Here is a 13,782-nt window from a genome sequence, read left to right as displayed (position 1 = left end):
GCTCTGATGGAGCAAAGCAGGTAGGCACCGGCCCAGGGGACACCGCTGTGAGTACATCTGCTGGCAGCGGGAAGGCAGAGGAATTTACTGCTGCTTTATTGTCACTGTCTGAAGGGCAGAGAAAGGCACAGCAATTTCAAGGGGGGGTCCCTGGATTCTGTCTGATGCCTCCACGTCTTCTGAACCAGCCAAATTCTGTTGACATGGACAATTTAATCACTCATGTGTGAATTCTGTTGTTAAACTGTAGAGAAGGATTTCGATGCTAAGCCAAGTTGGTAGGCACAAAGCTCAGCCACTTTGTCCAGCAGTGCCAGTGTGGGACAGAAGGGTGCAGAGAGAAGATACCTGCTGTTCATCTGATCTTCCTTCAGCACTGCTTTTCCTCTCGGCTCCAGAACAGTCACAGTCATGATTCCTCCTGCTTCTGCTCTTTTGTTTTTCAGGTAAGGAGTGCAGCAGTGCAAGAGGTGAGGGGGGTCTTGGGCACAGCGTGAGAGTACTGGGGTATTCATCTTCAATTCCATTCTGGCCAGGGCTGGGCCAAGGCCAAGGACGTGATCCATCTCCTACTCAGAACACTGCTCCATTGCCACCAGTGTAAGAGCAGAGGGGGGACAACAGCTGAGCGAGCGCAGCAAAGAGCCTCTCCTTTCAGGATGGGCTGAGCTCTGCCCACAGCCACTTCCCCAAATGAGCCCTGAAATAATCTTGGTATCAGTTTCGTTGCAAAATATGGTGAAAGATTTCTGAAGGAAGGCAAGACCTCAGGCACTTCCTCCAGCAGCACCAGTGGGAGGAAGGAAGGCTCACAAGGCAGACGCTTTGGAACGGGCAGGTCCAGCAGCCCCCAGCAATGCCCCTGCCCTGTGCCTGAGGACGGCATGGAGCTGACAGTCCTCCTCCTGTTGCTGCTCTGCTGCCCAGGTAAGACGAGGGCTGGGCACACCGGGGGCTTCCCATGGGACACCCTTCCCTGTCCTGCAGTGCTGAGGAAGGGCAGGGCAGGGCAGGGGGAGCAGCCCCAGCTCTCCCCATCCCACACTGGGCTCCCCAGTGCTCCCAGCTGGAGTCATTCTGTGGGTGCAGAGCTGTAGCCTCACCAGACCCCATACTTGCAGGTCTCCCAGCTCAGACACCTGAAGCTGAAATGAGCCAACGGGAAGGAAGCACGTTCTATTTCCAGTGTCCTTACTCAATGCATCTTGATGACAAGCAACAGAAAGCCTGGTACTGTGTGAGAAACGGACAGCGTGAGCTCGTAGTGCTGACTCTTGAATCAGAAATGCACAGATACTCAGACAGGGCCAAGCAGGGCTACATTACAATACAGGATCACAACAGGACCGTGTACATCACCATGTTTGACCTCCAGGTGGAGGACTCAGGCACATATTCCTGTACGTATGGCAGCAGCAATGTTCCCCTAAGGACCATCTCGCTGAATGTTTACAAGGGTGAGTACTACTATTCTCCCCACACAAACTTGCATCCTGTCAGAGGACAACTCTGCTGCTGCCCCGCTCCATCCTCCTGCCTTCCATCCACCCCCTCAGCCTCCCACCCTCACCCACTGCCTGCCCTGCTCACAGTGCATGCTGTGAAGGAGCCCCACAGAACCCACTGCCCTGGGGGCACCCAGCTCCCCCTGCCCTGCCCTAAGCCCCCTGCCCTGGCTGATGGCTGGTCCCAGCCCCAGTGCCAGCTCAGGCCAAGAGCAGGATGCCCTCGTGCCCACCCACCACTCGTGCTCAGCCACCAATATGATCTTTGCAGAGTTACACAAGTGGGAGCTGGACAGTCTCTCCGTGCAGTGCCCATACAGGGCCCTGGGATACAGCTGGGGAAGAAAAGTCTGGTGCCGACTGCAAAGACAGGCTGAGTGTTCACTAATAGTGAGCATAGATTACTGGGACAGCAGTAGAGCCCGGAACAAAAGCACTGTAATCCAAGATGATAACCAGAGAGGGACTGCTACCATCACCATGGGCAAGCTGCAGGCACAGGACTCTGGTGTGTACTGGTGCGCACAGTACAACTCCTATCAACACCCTACAGTCACCAGGATGATGGAAGTCAAGCTCTTTGTGCACAAGAGTGAGTATCTGCTGGCAGATTTTGGCAAACCAGCGCCATGGTGTGCTCTATCAGGAGTCTGACAGAGCATCACTGGGAGATTAGATGCTAATGGCAATACAGCACAGTAATTCGTCTCCTGTTCATGTTTGTGATTGCAGTACCAGCTGCCACAACTCTGTCAGTTACTACAAGCTCAAGTCACAAATTCTCTTCTGGCAGCAGCACACAACCACGGTAAGGCCGACAGAAACCTGCAGAGTTTGTGCACAGACGGGTTATTGATGTCCTGTTCATGCCTGTCTCCCTGGGGTATGCAGGGCACTGATGAATAGTCAGCAGCAAAATACTCCTTACCTGCTCCTGAGAGCCTGGAGTTGTGCTCTGAACTTTGAATACTGTTTTGTTTTAAAAGCATGGAGAACAGAACCATAGAATGGCTGAGGTTGGAAAGGACCTTAAATGACAGCTAATTCCAACCCCCTCCTTCCTACCATATTAAAGCTATTCTTGCCCCTTCTTTTGGTCACTGTTTTTAACGGGCTCTGATAACTATTGGCAACTTGCATTGGTAACTTCTTTGCTCTTCCCGCAAAGGAAAACCATCATAATCTCAGTGGTTCTGTGTATCCTGCTCATCCTGGCACTGGCCGTCGCAACAGCACTGTGCATCAGGCAGCGCAAGAAGCTGAAGGCAGGAGGTATGTGGGAATTGGTGACTCCTGTTCTGTGGTTCTAGACAGGCCCTTCTCTAGCCCTGAGTTTCCTGAGACTCTGCACAAAACACCTCTTAACATTTTAGAGAGGTGAGCTGGGAGGAACGCATTTACCAGACTGAGGATAGATGGGTCCCATTGGCACACCTGGCACTATCACTTCCATTGCTGGGCAGTCCCAAAGCCCTCCCCAAAGCAGCCAATGCCCAGACACTGTTACAGGCTTTTCTGCTTCTAAAAACTCTGTCTCTTCCCAAAGGTAACGAACAAGCAGAGCACACCTATGACAAACCAGAGAACCCAGTACAGGTAAGGAATATGCCTGATTTCTGTTTGGTACCTGAATCCATTATCAACAGCCTGTGAGGAGCTGACTGAGCCACATGATGAAGACCCACGTTTGGTTTTGAGTGTGAGGGGAAGTAATATTTAATATGACCATGGAAAGGAACGTGGGGGCAGTGGAAGGAAAATTCCACTGGAAAAAAAAACAAAACAACCTAAAAAGCAGCTCAAGGTGCAGAAAATTCTGGTAATCTCTGAGAAATGACCAAAAGATTAGAAAGAAGGAAAGATGAGAAGGTGAAACTGTGAGGAAGGAGATGGAAGAAAGGTTTGCTGTTATTTCTTCCTCTGCCATGACCAGAGGTGACTTTTCACACCACTTCTCCTGGAAGAATCTCTTTCCTTTGATAACAGCTGTGGTACTGAGTGATCCTAACTTCTGCTTGCCCTTTTTATAGCTTGAGAGCACTGAAAGAATGGAAAGAGCCACAGATGACAACAGAGACCTAAATTACATTACCCTGGACTTTAAACCCCAACCCAGCTCTGATGAACCTCTGTACTGTAACGTTGAACCGAGTCAGGCCCCCAGGACACCCAGAGATGAAAACGTGGAATATGCTCTCATTGCACTCAAGCAGTTACCGGAGAATGACAAAGGATGAAGCACAGGATCCTAAAACAATCCAGACATGGGAGAACTGCAATAATGTGGGAATGGAGGACTGTACATGGACACTGGGGAAAGAATTAAGGTTTTGTTGCCACATGTACGTTGCCTGTGCACTTTAAGACCTCCCTCCTATTAGAAATCTGTCACAGCTGTGCAGATCCTTTTAGGTCAGAGCGGTGCTGGGTGACTCAGGATCAGCTGCATGTTTGCTCTTTTGATTCTATTAAAATTCAGCCTCTCTGGGAGAGGCAGGTGTGGAGAACACTCACCTGGCTGCCATTGGGTTCGTTTGCCATGTAGTGGGTGGGGGATGCGAGCACTGGCTTCTAGGAATAAGCAGATCCACCACCTGCCTGAAGGTTCTGCAACAAGCTGAAATGCTGCACAACAAGAATCCAAGCACCAGAAGGTCTCCTAAGAACAAAACAGCAATGAGGCACATCCACAACACACACAGTTTTTCCCTACATTTATCAGTCTGCTTAGGTAAGAAATAAGATGGAAAGAGGCTTTCAGGCTAAAGCTGAATGCTCACCTGAGGATGGTCCATACAGAGAGCAGCACAGAGCAAAAGTCTGACAGCGAGAAATGGGTAATCCTGCTCATGGTGGTGGGTTGGAAGTAGATGATTCCATAGGTCTAGTAGTAGTTTGCTACTCAGTTACACTGGGTCAATCAGTGGAAGAGTAATGGTAGAAGATAATAAAATGCAAGAAATACATTTTCAGGATCACAGTTGCTTCTCATGGAAGAGAATCTGCAGGTTTATCTGCCTGTTTCTGTAGGATAAGTGAGGTTTTATCAGCATTTGCATGGAAGATCTCCCTGTAAACAAATCCAACAAGTTAAAAGGGGCAGCCCATCAGTTTGCTGACGATGCTGGAGGCCATCACATGATGGTCTCTTTCAGCTGTTCAGACTCAATTGTGGCTGATGCCTGAATTTTCAGCCAGTGAGAGCAATGCCCATCCCTGGCAAATTGCTCAACACGTAGGACAAAAAAGATGCCAAGTTCCTCTGCTCATTCCTTCCGGCAGAGGTAGGAGGGGAGAAAAGCCAACGGCTCTTGGGCAATAGTTCTTTTCACTTCTGTCTGGACTCCTCTCTTTCCCCCTTCTCTGCTGGACAGACATGGAGAAACTCATGCACCTCATCTTGGTCTTCTTCTCAGGTAAGAAAGCAGATGTGGCCTTGGGTTATGGTAACAGGTGAAGGGCTGATGCAAGAACTTAGTCTTTATCTTAAGAGTAATCGCCTCTATGAGATACTGATAACAAACAACAAGACTGCACAGGCCTTGAGATGCAGCGGCTCTTTCTGGAAGCAAAGTTACCTTCATTGTAGCACGCAGCTCTTTGGATAAAGCACTACAAGCATTTACTACATGTAAGAATAACACTGACTGTGATGAGGGCAGTGAGGAGCTGCACAGCTCCCATCCCTGGAGACCCCCATGGGCAGGGATGGGGCTGTGAGCACTGATGGAGCTGGGGTGTCCCTGTGCACTGCGGGGGAGTTGGAACAGACGACTTCTAATGATTCTGAAATGGTTCTCCCATTCTCTGACCCAAACACTCAGCTTTCCTCACAGGGATCCCTTTGAGTCAGAAGATGAAACGTCGCTCACCAAAGCCTTGTGTGCTTCCTCAGAGTGAAACTGCTAAATTCTATTTGTTTGCTTTCGTAGGAGGTTGAACATAAACTGCAGCTGCTGCGGTTCAACAGGAGGAAAATAGAACTCAGTGAAGGAGAGGCATCCTTTGGGCATCACAAAGGAATACACGAGCTAGGGAGAGCATCGCTGTAGAGAATAACACTCCCAGTCTTTGCTTATTTTCAGCTTGGAGAGCAATGGGAAACACAGCACGGATCCAGCTGGAGTTCTCAGCTGATATTCTCAGCTGATAGTCTGCTCTTTCTTAGTGGGGGGGGTAAAGCCTTCTGTGATGGAGCTTTGCAGGTGTTGGAGGACTGGAGAGCACAGACCCATTTTTATGCCTTCCTCCAGCAAAGCCTGAAAGACCTTCAGCTTTTCTATTTTCCCAGCTCACAAAGCTCTCAGAAGGTCTGCAGTTATTGTAAGATGTTTTATGATAAGGCTCTGCCAACACAAAGGCCTCACAACAACCCATGTTTTAATTGACTTCTGTTTTAGCCTTATTTATCTTGCCACAGAATCTACGTAGATTTCCAGAAATAACAGGCTGCACTTCTCTTTCTAAGTATTAATAGTCTTTCCCTTCTGCCTTTGCCCACTATAAGGAGGAAATGGAAATTAGAAATAAGGAACTAGAACAAAAAAAAAGCCAAGCGGTGCAGAGCAGTTCTCAACAGGATTAAAATTAATAGGCTGTTATAAAGGACAGGATGAAACCATCTGCAAAGACTCCGGAATCAGAAGCCAGGAATGCGAATAAGAAGCAACCTGCCATACAGCTGCACGCTTGTTTGTATCTCACTTTGATTTCAGCACCTGCCGAAGCTGTTTTGAGGCCCCTTCCAACCACAGCACAAACCCAGCTTTGTGCCCCTCCAGATTGGAGGAAAATACAAGTTCCTCTTTAAATCCCCTCATCATGCTGACAAAGTGTCTCCCATTGCTGTGCTCAGTGACCACAGCAAGTGTGACAACGCCGAGCTCCAGGCTGCAATGAAAGCGGCCAGAAGGGGAAGATGAGGACCACAATCTGCTGAGCTTCAGAACATCTGCAAAGTCCCACAGGAAAAGCTGCTTGGCAAGAGCCAAATGGCAGCAGCCAATGGCTTCACTGCAGCCTTATTTCAAGGAGGGCTGAACCTGAGTACACTGTGTTTTTACCATCATGAGAGCTGTAGGAGAGGAAAGCAACATTTGTTCAGCACAATTGTAGTAGTAAGGGATGGGTAGATGTGAAGTTGTGGCTCACCAGCTTCTCCTCCTCTCGTAGCATCCTGCGCTGCACAGAACATCACTACGGTGTATGGAATGGAGGGGGGAACCATATCTGTGAACTGCACCTACAACCCCCGGCAGCAGCGGTGGAGGGAGAAGAGCTGGTGCAGGCAGATCAATGGCAGCAAATGCCAACACGTGGTGAGCGCCCGGCGCTTCTGGCTGCCCTTCCTGAGGAACAGGAACGGCACCACGTCCATCAGCGACAACATCCAGGACGGGGTCCTGACAGTGACCATGAGGAGGCTGAGGAAGCAGGATGCCGGGCTGTACCAGTGCAGGACTGAGTACCTGGGGGAGACCAGCACCCTGCGGACGGTGCAGGTGGATGTGCTGACAGGTGGGTCCCGGGGCTCTGAGTTTCATGGGTTCCTACTTCAGTTCCACGTCCCTGCAGGCACCAGGGCTGGACTCTGGTAAATATTTACTCTTGTCTGTCTCTAAGGAAGTCCCGAGCCTGTTTTTATTTCCCAATTGACAGCAACACAAACTCAGTGCTGCAGGACATGTAACACGGCTCATCTGCCTCCACACAGAACAACCTCCCAGTGCCCAGCCTCACTTTGTCTATCTGTGCCTACCTGGGGCGCTGGTTTTGTGACACCATTGAATATCACATGAATATCACCTATCTGTAGACTGAACCGTTCTGTTTCTGTCACCAGCTGCCCTGGAGACCCAAATCCCAGAGGAGCCCAGTGCTGTGCAGAGCAGCTCCAGGTAAACCTCAATATTTCTTCATCTAACACTAAACTAGATCAGCACCTGTAATCCCGTTTGAAGCTGAGAAGAATAGCACCACCATGGGCATATTCTCTGCCCCTTCCTAATGCATGACAACTCTTGTAGCTGCTGCACAGTTTCTGAACAGAAAGCAGAGTTGCAGGGCCAGGCAAACCAGATCCTGCAGATCATTTCTCCATACATGGGATCTTGCAGTTAAAACCTATTGCAGCTGCTCTAACCTCGCAGGCTGTTGTGCCCAGGCAGGGAGTACCACACACAGGAGCTGTTACCACCTTCGCACTTTTATCCTGTCAAAATACAAGAGTTTATTTAAAGGTTGAACCAACTTGTTCCTTGCTAAGCCTCATTTTGTTGTGTTTATGTTTCTCCATAGCATCCCTCCCGAAGCTGATTTCACGGTCCTCTACACCATTGCTGGATTACTGGCTACGAAGTTTGTGGTGGCTGTGCTGATCTTTATCATTAGCAACAGCAGGAAAAACAGGGAGGCAGAGCAGAAGAAGCCAAGCTTGAATGAACAGCAGGTCCCTCGTTTCCCTGGTGACCTCGTGGAGCATGGACATGGAATCGGCCCCTCGTGGGAGAGCTCTGCTTAGAGCCCAACCAAAGAGAATCAACAGGGAAACGAACACCGAGCTTTATCCAGCAAAGCTTTGCCACCTGCTGTAAGAAAGAAAAGCACTGCCCACTAAACACAGGGACTGACAAACCTGTGGAGAGGGAATATCACCATCTACCATCTTCTCTCATTGCTCCTGTCCGTAAAGTCTGATGTTTTGCCATACTAATGGCAATGCAGTGCTCTGCTGTCACCTCCAGTCACAGCCAGTAACTGCACTGTGTTACCAGGCACTTATTTCAAGTGCTTATCCCCTCCTCGGGTGAGATCCATCAGTGCTGTGCCATCTCAGAGTAGATCCTAAGATCCCAAAGATCTCTTTGCACAGAGTAGATCCTTAGCAGACAGTCAGAGTGGAAAGAAATACACGACTGCAGAACATAACAAAGGGATGTGATCTGCACACAGCTCTGAGCTTGGTTCTACCTTCCCAAGGGGATCACTGTTCATCGTGCCCCCAAAGGAAGCTGCAATTACCTGTCCAAAGAAGAACCCAGCCCCAGGGCCACTCACACTTCTTCCTGCATTGCCTACAAAGCTAAATAAAATCAAACTGGTTACCTTACATAGTGTGGATTCGTGATAAAGGGTTGGAGCACAACAGCTCACAATAAATCACCCAGATAAGAGGGAACACTTCATGTAGGGTCACTCACTGCCTCCATCACGTTGGGCACTTCTGAACAGGGATAGAGTCTGAAAACGCTTATTTTGCAGCCCCACAGCCCAACTGCTAAATACAGCCATCCACACAGCTATGTATTTAAAGCCAAAAAGCAGCCAGTGAACACAGAGCAGCCTTCCCACCCAAGAAGGCAGCTTGTGGTTAAAAGATGTTCTGAGCAGCTCCAAACTGCCATCATCACTCCAGGCAGCAGACAACTGTAAATGACAAAGCAAGTTTAGCTTCCTCTGCACCACAGAATCCCTCAGTGGTAACGAAGCCCCGCGATCCATTCTCCTCCCTTTGCCATATCCCACTTTCTGCTGCAGGATGGGCCGTTTTCCAGCCCTGCTGCTCCTGCTGGTGCTACCAGGTAAGGCTTCGTATCCCTCTGCGGAGCTCTCAGTGCTGCTGCACGCACCACACGCTGCTATTTGCTTGAACACTCTTTATTCAGACCATCTGTGGCCAGGCACAGGACAGGGCTGCCAGATGTCAACAAGAGGAGATGTTCAGCCTGAAATTGGTTTGTTTTATTTACATAAGCTTCAGTTTCTCAGTCTGAAATCACCCAGCGTATGGGGAGGGAAAGCTGTGTGTGTTATTTCCTCCTGAAACCATGATGGATGAGGTACCGTGAGCAACATGAGGCAGGTGAGCTGCTGTTTGCTTTTGTACAGCCAGCAATGCTGAGTGCACAGAGAGGAACAATATGAATAACAATGGACAGAGGGTGGTGGCACCAACTCTGGGCATGGATGTTTTTCTATGCAAACCTGCAGAGACAGAGAACTCCTCACACAGGATTTTCTTCCTTTCAAGGATCACACGTGGCAGGAGAGGACACACGAGTGTTTCTGCAAGTCCAGGGAGAGACGTTCAGAGCCAACTGCTCATACGACGTGCAAAAGTATTTACGTGAGAAGAAATACTGGTGCAAGGAACAAGCAGAAAGAAACTGTCCAGACCTAACCCTGAGCTTCCCTTCAGAAGGAAGGGCTGCTCCTACCCGAGCTCTGCACCATCCAGCTGAGCTCAGAGACTCCAGAGGCGGCTGGTTTTCTGTAATGATGAGAGCCCTTCAAAAAGAGGACTCTGGCACATATCAGTGCGGAGTCTGGGTTGGAATGAAGCAGGTTTTGCTGCAGAGAATACAGATGGTGGTTTCACCGAAGGGTGAGCAGTGTGGTCAACTGCAACTGGGTGGGAGGAACCCAAATAAATCAATAACGATGCAGCATTTACATGGTTTTGTTTTATAGCTAAACGTGGCATTTCTAGACATCATAATCCCCCTGGGATTGTGCTGATGGAGCCTCTGCTCCATTGCAGGGTGATACACACACTACCACGGGGGCTGATCTTTCTTGTCTTCCATCCTCACCATTCACCACTCTATTTTCTTTAGAACCTGTAACAGTGTTGGCCAAAAAAGGGAAATCTCTGTTCCTCCACTGCTCCTATTCCGTGACAGTCAACGTCGGAGAACTCCAGCATTTTATTTGGTGCAGAATGGTGTCCCAAATTAGATGTCAACCTGTTGTCAGAGGTAACGCTGATCACAGTGCTGTTAAAGCAGGGAGGACTGAAATGATGAACGACTTCCCATGGAAAATGATTACAGTGTCGCTGAAAAAGCTCCAACTTAATGACTCGGGAGAGTATCATCTCGAGAGCCATTTCCAGGGGAGAAACAAACTGCTGAGGAGGGTCGTGCTGAAAGTTTTGGGTGAGTTAATCAAAGAATTAATGATGATCTTCTCAAAGTCAGCAATTTCTTAATACCTGCCAAGAAAGGCTGTAGGTCGGTGTTAAAGAGCTTCTCTCCTGAGCCTTGAAATTTCCTGAGATGCAGATAACTCCTGAATTTCCTTTTTCAAACAGATTTTCTGATACATACTAATGGTACAAATTGCTGCCAGTTCTTGGGAGGGGGGCGGTCTGACTCGGCTTCACTGACAACATTTCACATCAGCATCAGCAGATGGAACAGACTCTGAGAGATCTGAGCGTTGCCATGAATTTCACCTCTTTGTCACTGTCTGTTAGTAAACCGAATGTAACACCTCCCTTCTGCTTTTAGACGGCGCAGAAAGCAGCAAAACTGAACGTGCTGAGTGGAAACTATCAGATTTTCCTGACCTGACTGAAGAACGCGGGAGGGGAGGTAAATAACGAGAGCCCTTTTGTTAAGGAAAAGATGTCAAGATTTGTCTTCTAAGAAACTTTCTTCCTGGCAGCATCCAAACGCAGCTCAGCCCTCACGCTGCTCCCTGAAATGACACCAATTTCTGTGGCTCACCTATTTAGTGACGATGAAAAACACCTGACCCTGACCACGGCCATTCACTTCTGCTTTTTTTTTTCTTTTCCAAGGGGAAAAATGGAATATAGATGCCAGCCCCACAGATGACAGCAGAAAGGACCAGAGGTAACAAAACAAAGATACCCAGACTCCAATCATTGTGTTCTGGATGCACTGCAGGATCTGAGCGGTGCTGTGATAGAGCTGAAATATGCACACACACACACACACACACACACACATAGGGTTCTCCCTACAGAGTCTGGGTCAACCTGCTCAAGCCTTATTAAAACCATACAAGTTTCCTACTGCTTTCAGGAGCTCCAGGTGAGGACTCCACTGAAGATGCTCAGTATTGCTGTGTTATTCTTTCCTACCTGCTTAAGAAGGGACAAGTATACAACCCATGCAGTGTTACAATGATTCTGCTCTTGTAGAAGCATGTAACCCTAAGAGCAACCCATAACAATCCCGATCAAAGACAGACCATGTGCAGGGTCCTGCATCCCGATAAGGGCTGCCTTTGAACTCTAAGCAGCACCGTAATTGAGTGCAGGAAGAGATTTCAGGCTCCTGAAAACGCCCCGGGCTTGTAAAGAACCAAAGAAAATCGAGCTGGGATGGATCCTCTGTGGCTTTACATCAGCACCGACCTCACAGAATCACACCTGTTGAGGCACAACAGGGTTAACAGTCGTGTGCTAATTTCAGACACACAAAACCTCCTCCCAGACTAACCTTGTCAACTCTGGTGCTGCAAATGGTTAATGGAGACACTTGCTTTCCTTTGCAGGACTTCCTATGCTGTCATGGCACTGATTTCCTTACTGGCTACAGCCGCCCTGGTAGCTACTGTGACACTCATCAGCAGCTACATCGGGAAGAAGAGGGCAGGTAAAGCTCTCTAATGCTCTTGTCTTTTCCCTGCAGCCTGGTCTCCCAGCACCATGAAGGTAAGGATGGTTTATTCAGAGGTATCATCGTATGGGAAGGAAATACGGCTGAGTTTAAAGTGATACACAACATCTGCACTAAACTTCAGGGGAGAGAGAGTGGAAACATTCATTTCTTAAATGAAAAAATGGGGGTGTGAGTTTAACGCTCAAGAGAGACTCTGTTTTTTGTGGCAGGAAAAGAGATGGACTTGGACAGACATGCTGCATTCAGCAAGGGAGAGCTGCAGGTAAGGGATCATCTGAAATCCCTTATTCCTGGTGCTCCGTTTGATCTCTGCTATGCAGCAATGCCGGCTCTGCTGCTCACCACTCGAGGGGATCACAAAGAACCAAAAACATGCTGCATTTCTTTTTTAACTTCTGCTTTTAAAGGAAGGAAGAGAAAAAGCAAGTAGAATGCCAGACGGGGACCAGAACGAGAGCATGATATATGCTGCAATAAGGCACCAATGTCAACCCAAACCTGAAGATGTCATGTATGTCAACACACAACCTTCACCCAAAGTCTTCTTCCTTCAGGAAGCACCAGGGAGCTCACAGCACACGGGGCCTGTGGAATATGCCACCCTTATCTTCAATGATGCGACTCCATGATCAGAAACTGAAGAGCAAAAAGCAGGTGCACTGAAAGCAAGCAGCACAAAGCCTTCAGCTTATGGACAGAACGCGGCTGAACTGAGCTTAGAAACAAACCGCTTGTAACCAATTGCTGGAGCTGTGCACACACGGGATTGCTGGGAGGATGAGACACATGGATGCACAAACCTCCCCTGAAAAACAACCACACTTTTCTAATAGCACGGCAGCACAATTCAGCTGAACAAACACTGAAAGGCTGCGGCACATTCGCTTTCTGCACAGGGCTCTATTTTTAAGCAGGGAGCAGCTCTAAACCCAACTCCAGGAAACAGGCTGGCTGTGATAGCGGCAGGTCCAGCACTGGGCTGTGAGATATGGGAGCACAGCACTTCCCTTTGGACTCCCAACTCATTTATGTATGTGCATGTGAAATGTTAATTACTGCCCATTGATTAGGACCAGAACAGCAAAGTGGTGAGGAACATACTGAATTATAGCACAGCAGTTGTTCCATGCAATGCTCCCAATGTGTTTCACTAAACCAGGGCTTCGCTGCATAGTATTTGCCCATGTAAGATGTCTTCATTCAGACCGTATGTATAACTTTGGGTTTCCTTGACTTCTCTGTTTGTTTATTAATATCTCACCCATGCTGCAGTGTAACTCTGCCTTGGCTCTGCTGTAAATTACACTCATTCCAATCAAACTACTGAACCCTGTTATCACAGTGATAAGCACAAACACCCCCAGGAATTATGGATAACTCCCAAAATAAAGCAAAGATTCTCAACCCTCTGAGTTGGGTCTTCTTCTTATTTAACCGGTCTGAATTAATACAAAGAATAGCAAAGTGTTACTGCATGAGGAACAGGGAAAACTCCCCACTTATCCACCGTGTCCACTTTACACGAGCAGCACAAAATTCCACCCGTTCTGTTCACTTCAGAATATCTGCTCAATTGTCCTCAACTTCCTGCCTTACTTCTCTCCTGTCCCCAGCAACTCAGAATATTGATTACCAGAACAGAAAGCGAAGCAATAAGGGACAGGATCCTGGCAACCGTGACTGGCCCAAGATTAGCAGATACAGGAACTTCTCTCCAAAGCGAGGGGTTGCTTTAAATTAGTCTGGTCCTGCTCCTGTTAGGGAACTGAAAAGAATTTCAAATTAAGAATAAAGCAAGAAGCCGTGAAAATCGATATCCGAGTGGCTTTGTAATCAGATAACCC

General features: G+C 48.4%; 3 protein-coding genes across 4 annotated transcripts; all 3 read left to right on the top strand.

Moving 5' to 3' along the window:
• Nucleotides 1–792: 792 nt before the first annotated feature.
• LOC107324921 lies at nucleotides 793–4,014 on the top strand. Its single transcript, XM_015885376.2, has 7 exons — nucleotides 793–927; nucleotides 1,122–1,457; nucleotides 1,777–2,097; nucleotides 2,238–2,313; nucleotides 2,674–2,777; nucleotides 3,052–3,101; nucleotides 3,536–4,014. The coding sequence occupies exons 1-7, from the start codon at nucleotides 885–887 to the stop codon at nucleotides 3,740–3,742; spliced, it is 1,137 nt and encodes a 378-aa protein (XP_015740862.1). The 5' UTR covers nucleotides 793–884; the 3' UTR covers nucleotides 3,743–4,014.
• A 121-nt stretch (nucleotides 4,015–4,135) lies between these two features.
• Nucleotides 4,136–8,613, top strand: LOC107324922 (triggering receptor expressed on myeloid cells 2-like). The gene is made up of 4 exons (XM_015885377.2): nucleotides 4,136–4,921; nucleotides 6,678–7,022; nucleotides 7,348–7,402; nucleotides 7,803–8,613. The coding sequence occupies exons 1-4, from the start codon at nucleotides 4,882–4,884 to the stop codon at nucleotides 8,023–8,025; spliced, it is 663 nt and encodes a 220-aa protein (XP_015740863.1). The 5' UTR covers nucleotides 4,136–4,881; the 3' UTR covers nucleotides 8,026–8,613.
• Nucleotides 8,614–8,724: 111 nt separating this feature from the next.
• Nucleotides 8,725–13,350, top strand: LOC107324920. 2 transcript variants are annotated; one of them, XM_015885373.2, is made up of 8 exons: nucleotides 8,725–9,085; nucleotides 9,535–9,888; nucleotides 10,121–10,441; nucleotides 10,796–10,879; nucleotides 11,089–11,143; nucleotides 11,811–11,911; nucleotides 12,148–12,200; nucleotides 12,346–13,350. In XM_015885373.2, the coding sequence occupies exons 1-8, from the start codon at nucleotides 9,043–9,045 to the stop codon at nucleotides 12,565–12,567; spliced, it is 1,233 nt and encodes a 410-aa protein (XP_015740859.1). In that variant the 5' UTR covers nucleotides 8,725–9,042; the 3' UTR covers nucleotides 12,568–13,350. The 2 variants fall into 2 exon arrangements, with proteins under 2 accessions (XP_015740859.1, XP_015740858.1); XM_015885372.2 differs by lacking the exon at nucleotides 8,725–9,085 and having other exon boundaries at nucleotides 9,093–9,888.
• The last annotated feature ends 432 nt before the right edge of the window (nucleotides 13,351–13,782 follow it).

Source organism: Coturnix japonica, chromosome 26, assembly GCF_001577835.2.
Source record: "Coturnix japonica isolate 7356 chromosome 26, Coturnix japonica 2.1, whole genome shotgun sequence".
NCBI classification, from domain to species: Eukaryota; Metazoa; Chordata; class Aves; order Galliformes; family Phasianidae; genus Coturnix; species Coturnix japonica.
Note: the sequence above shows the minus strand (reverse complement) of the source record. Positions and strands in the feature narration are given on the sequence as shown.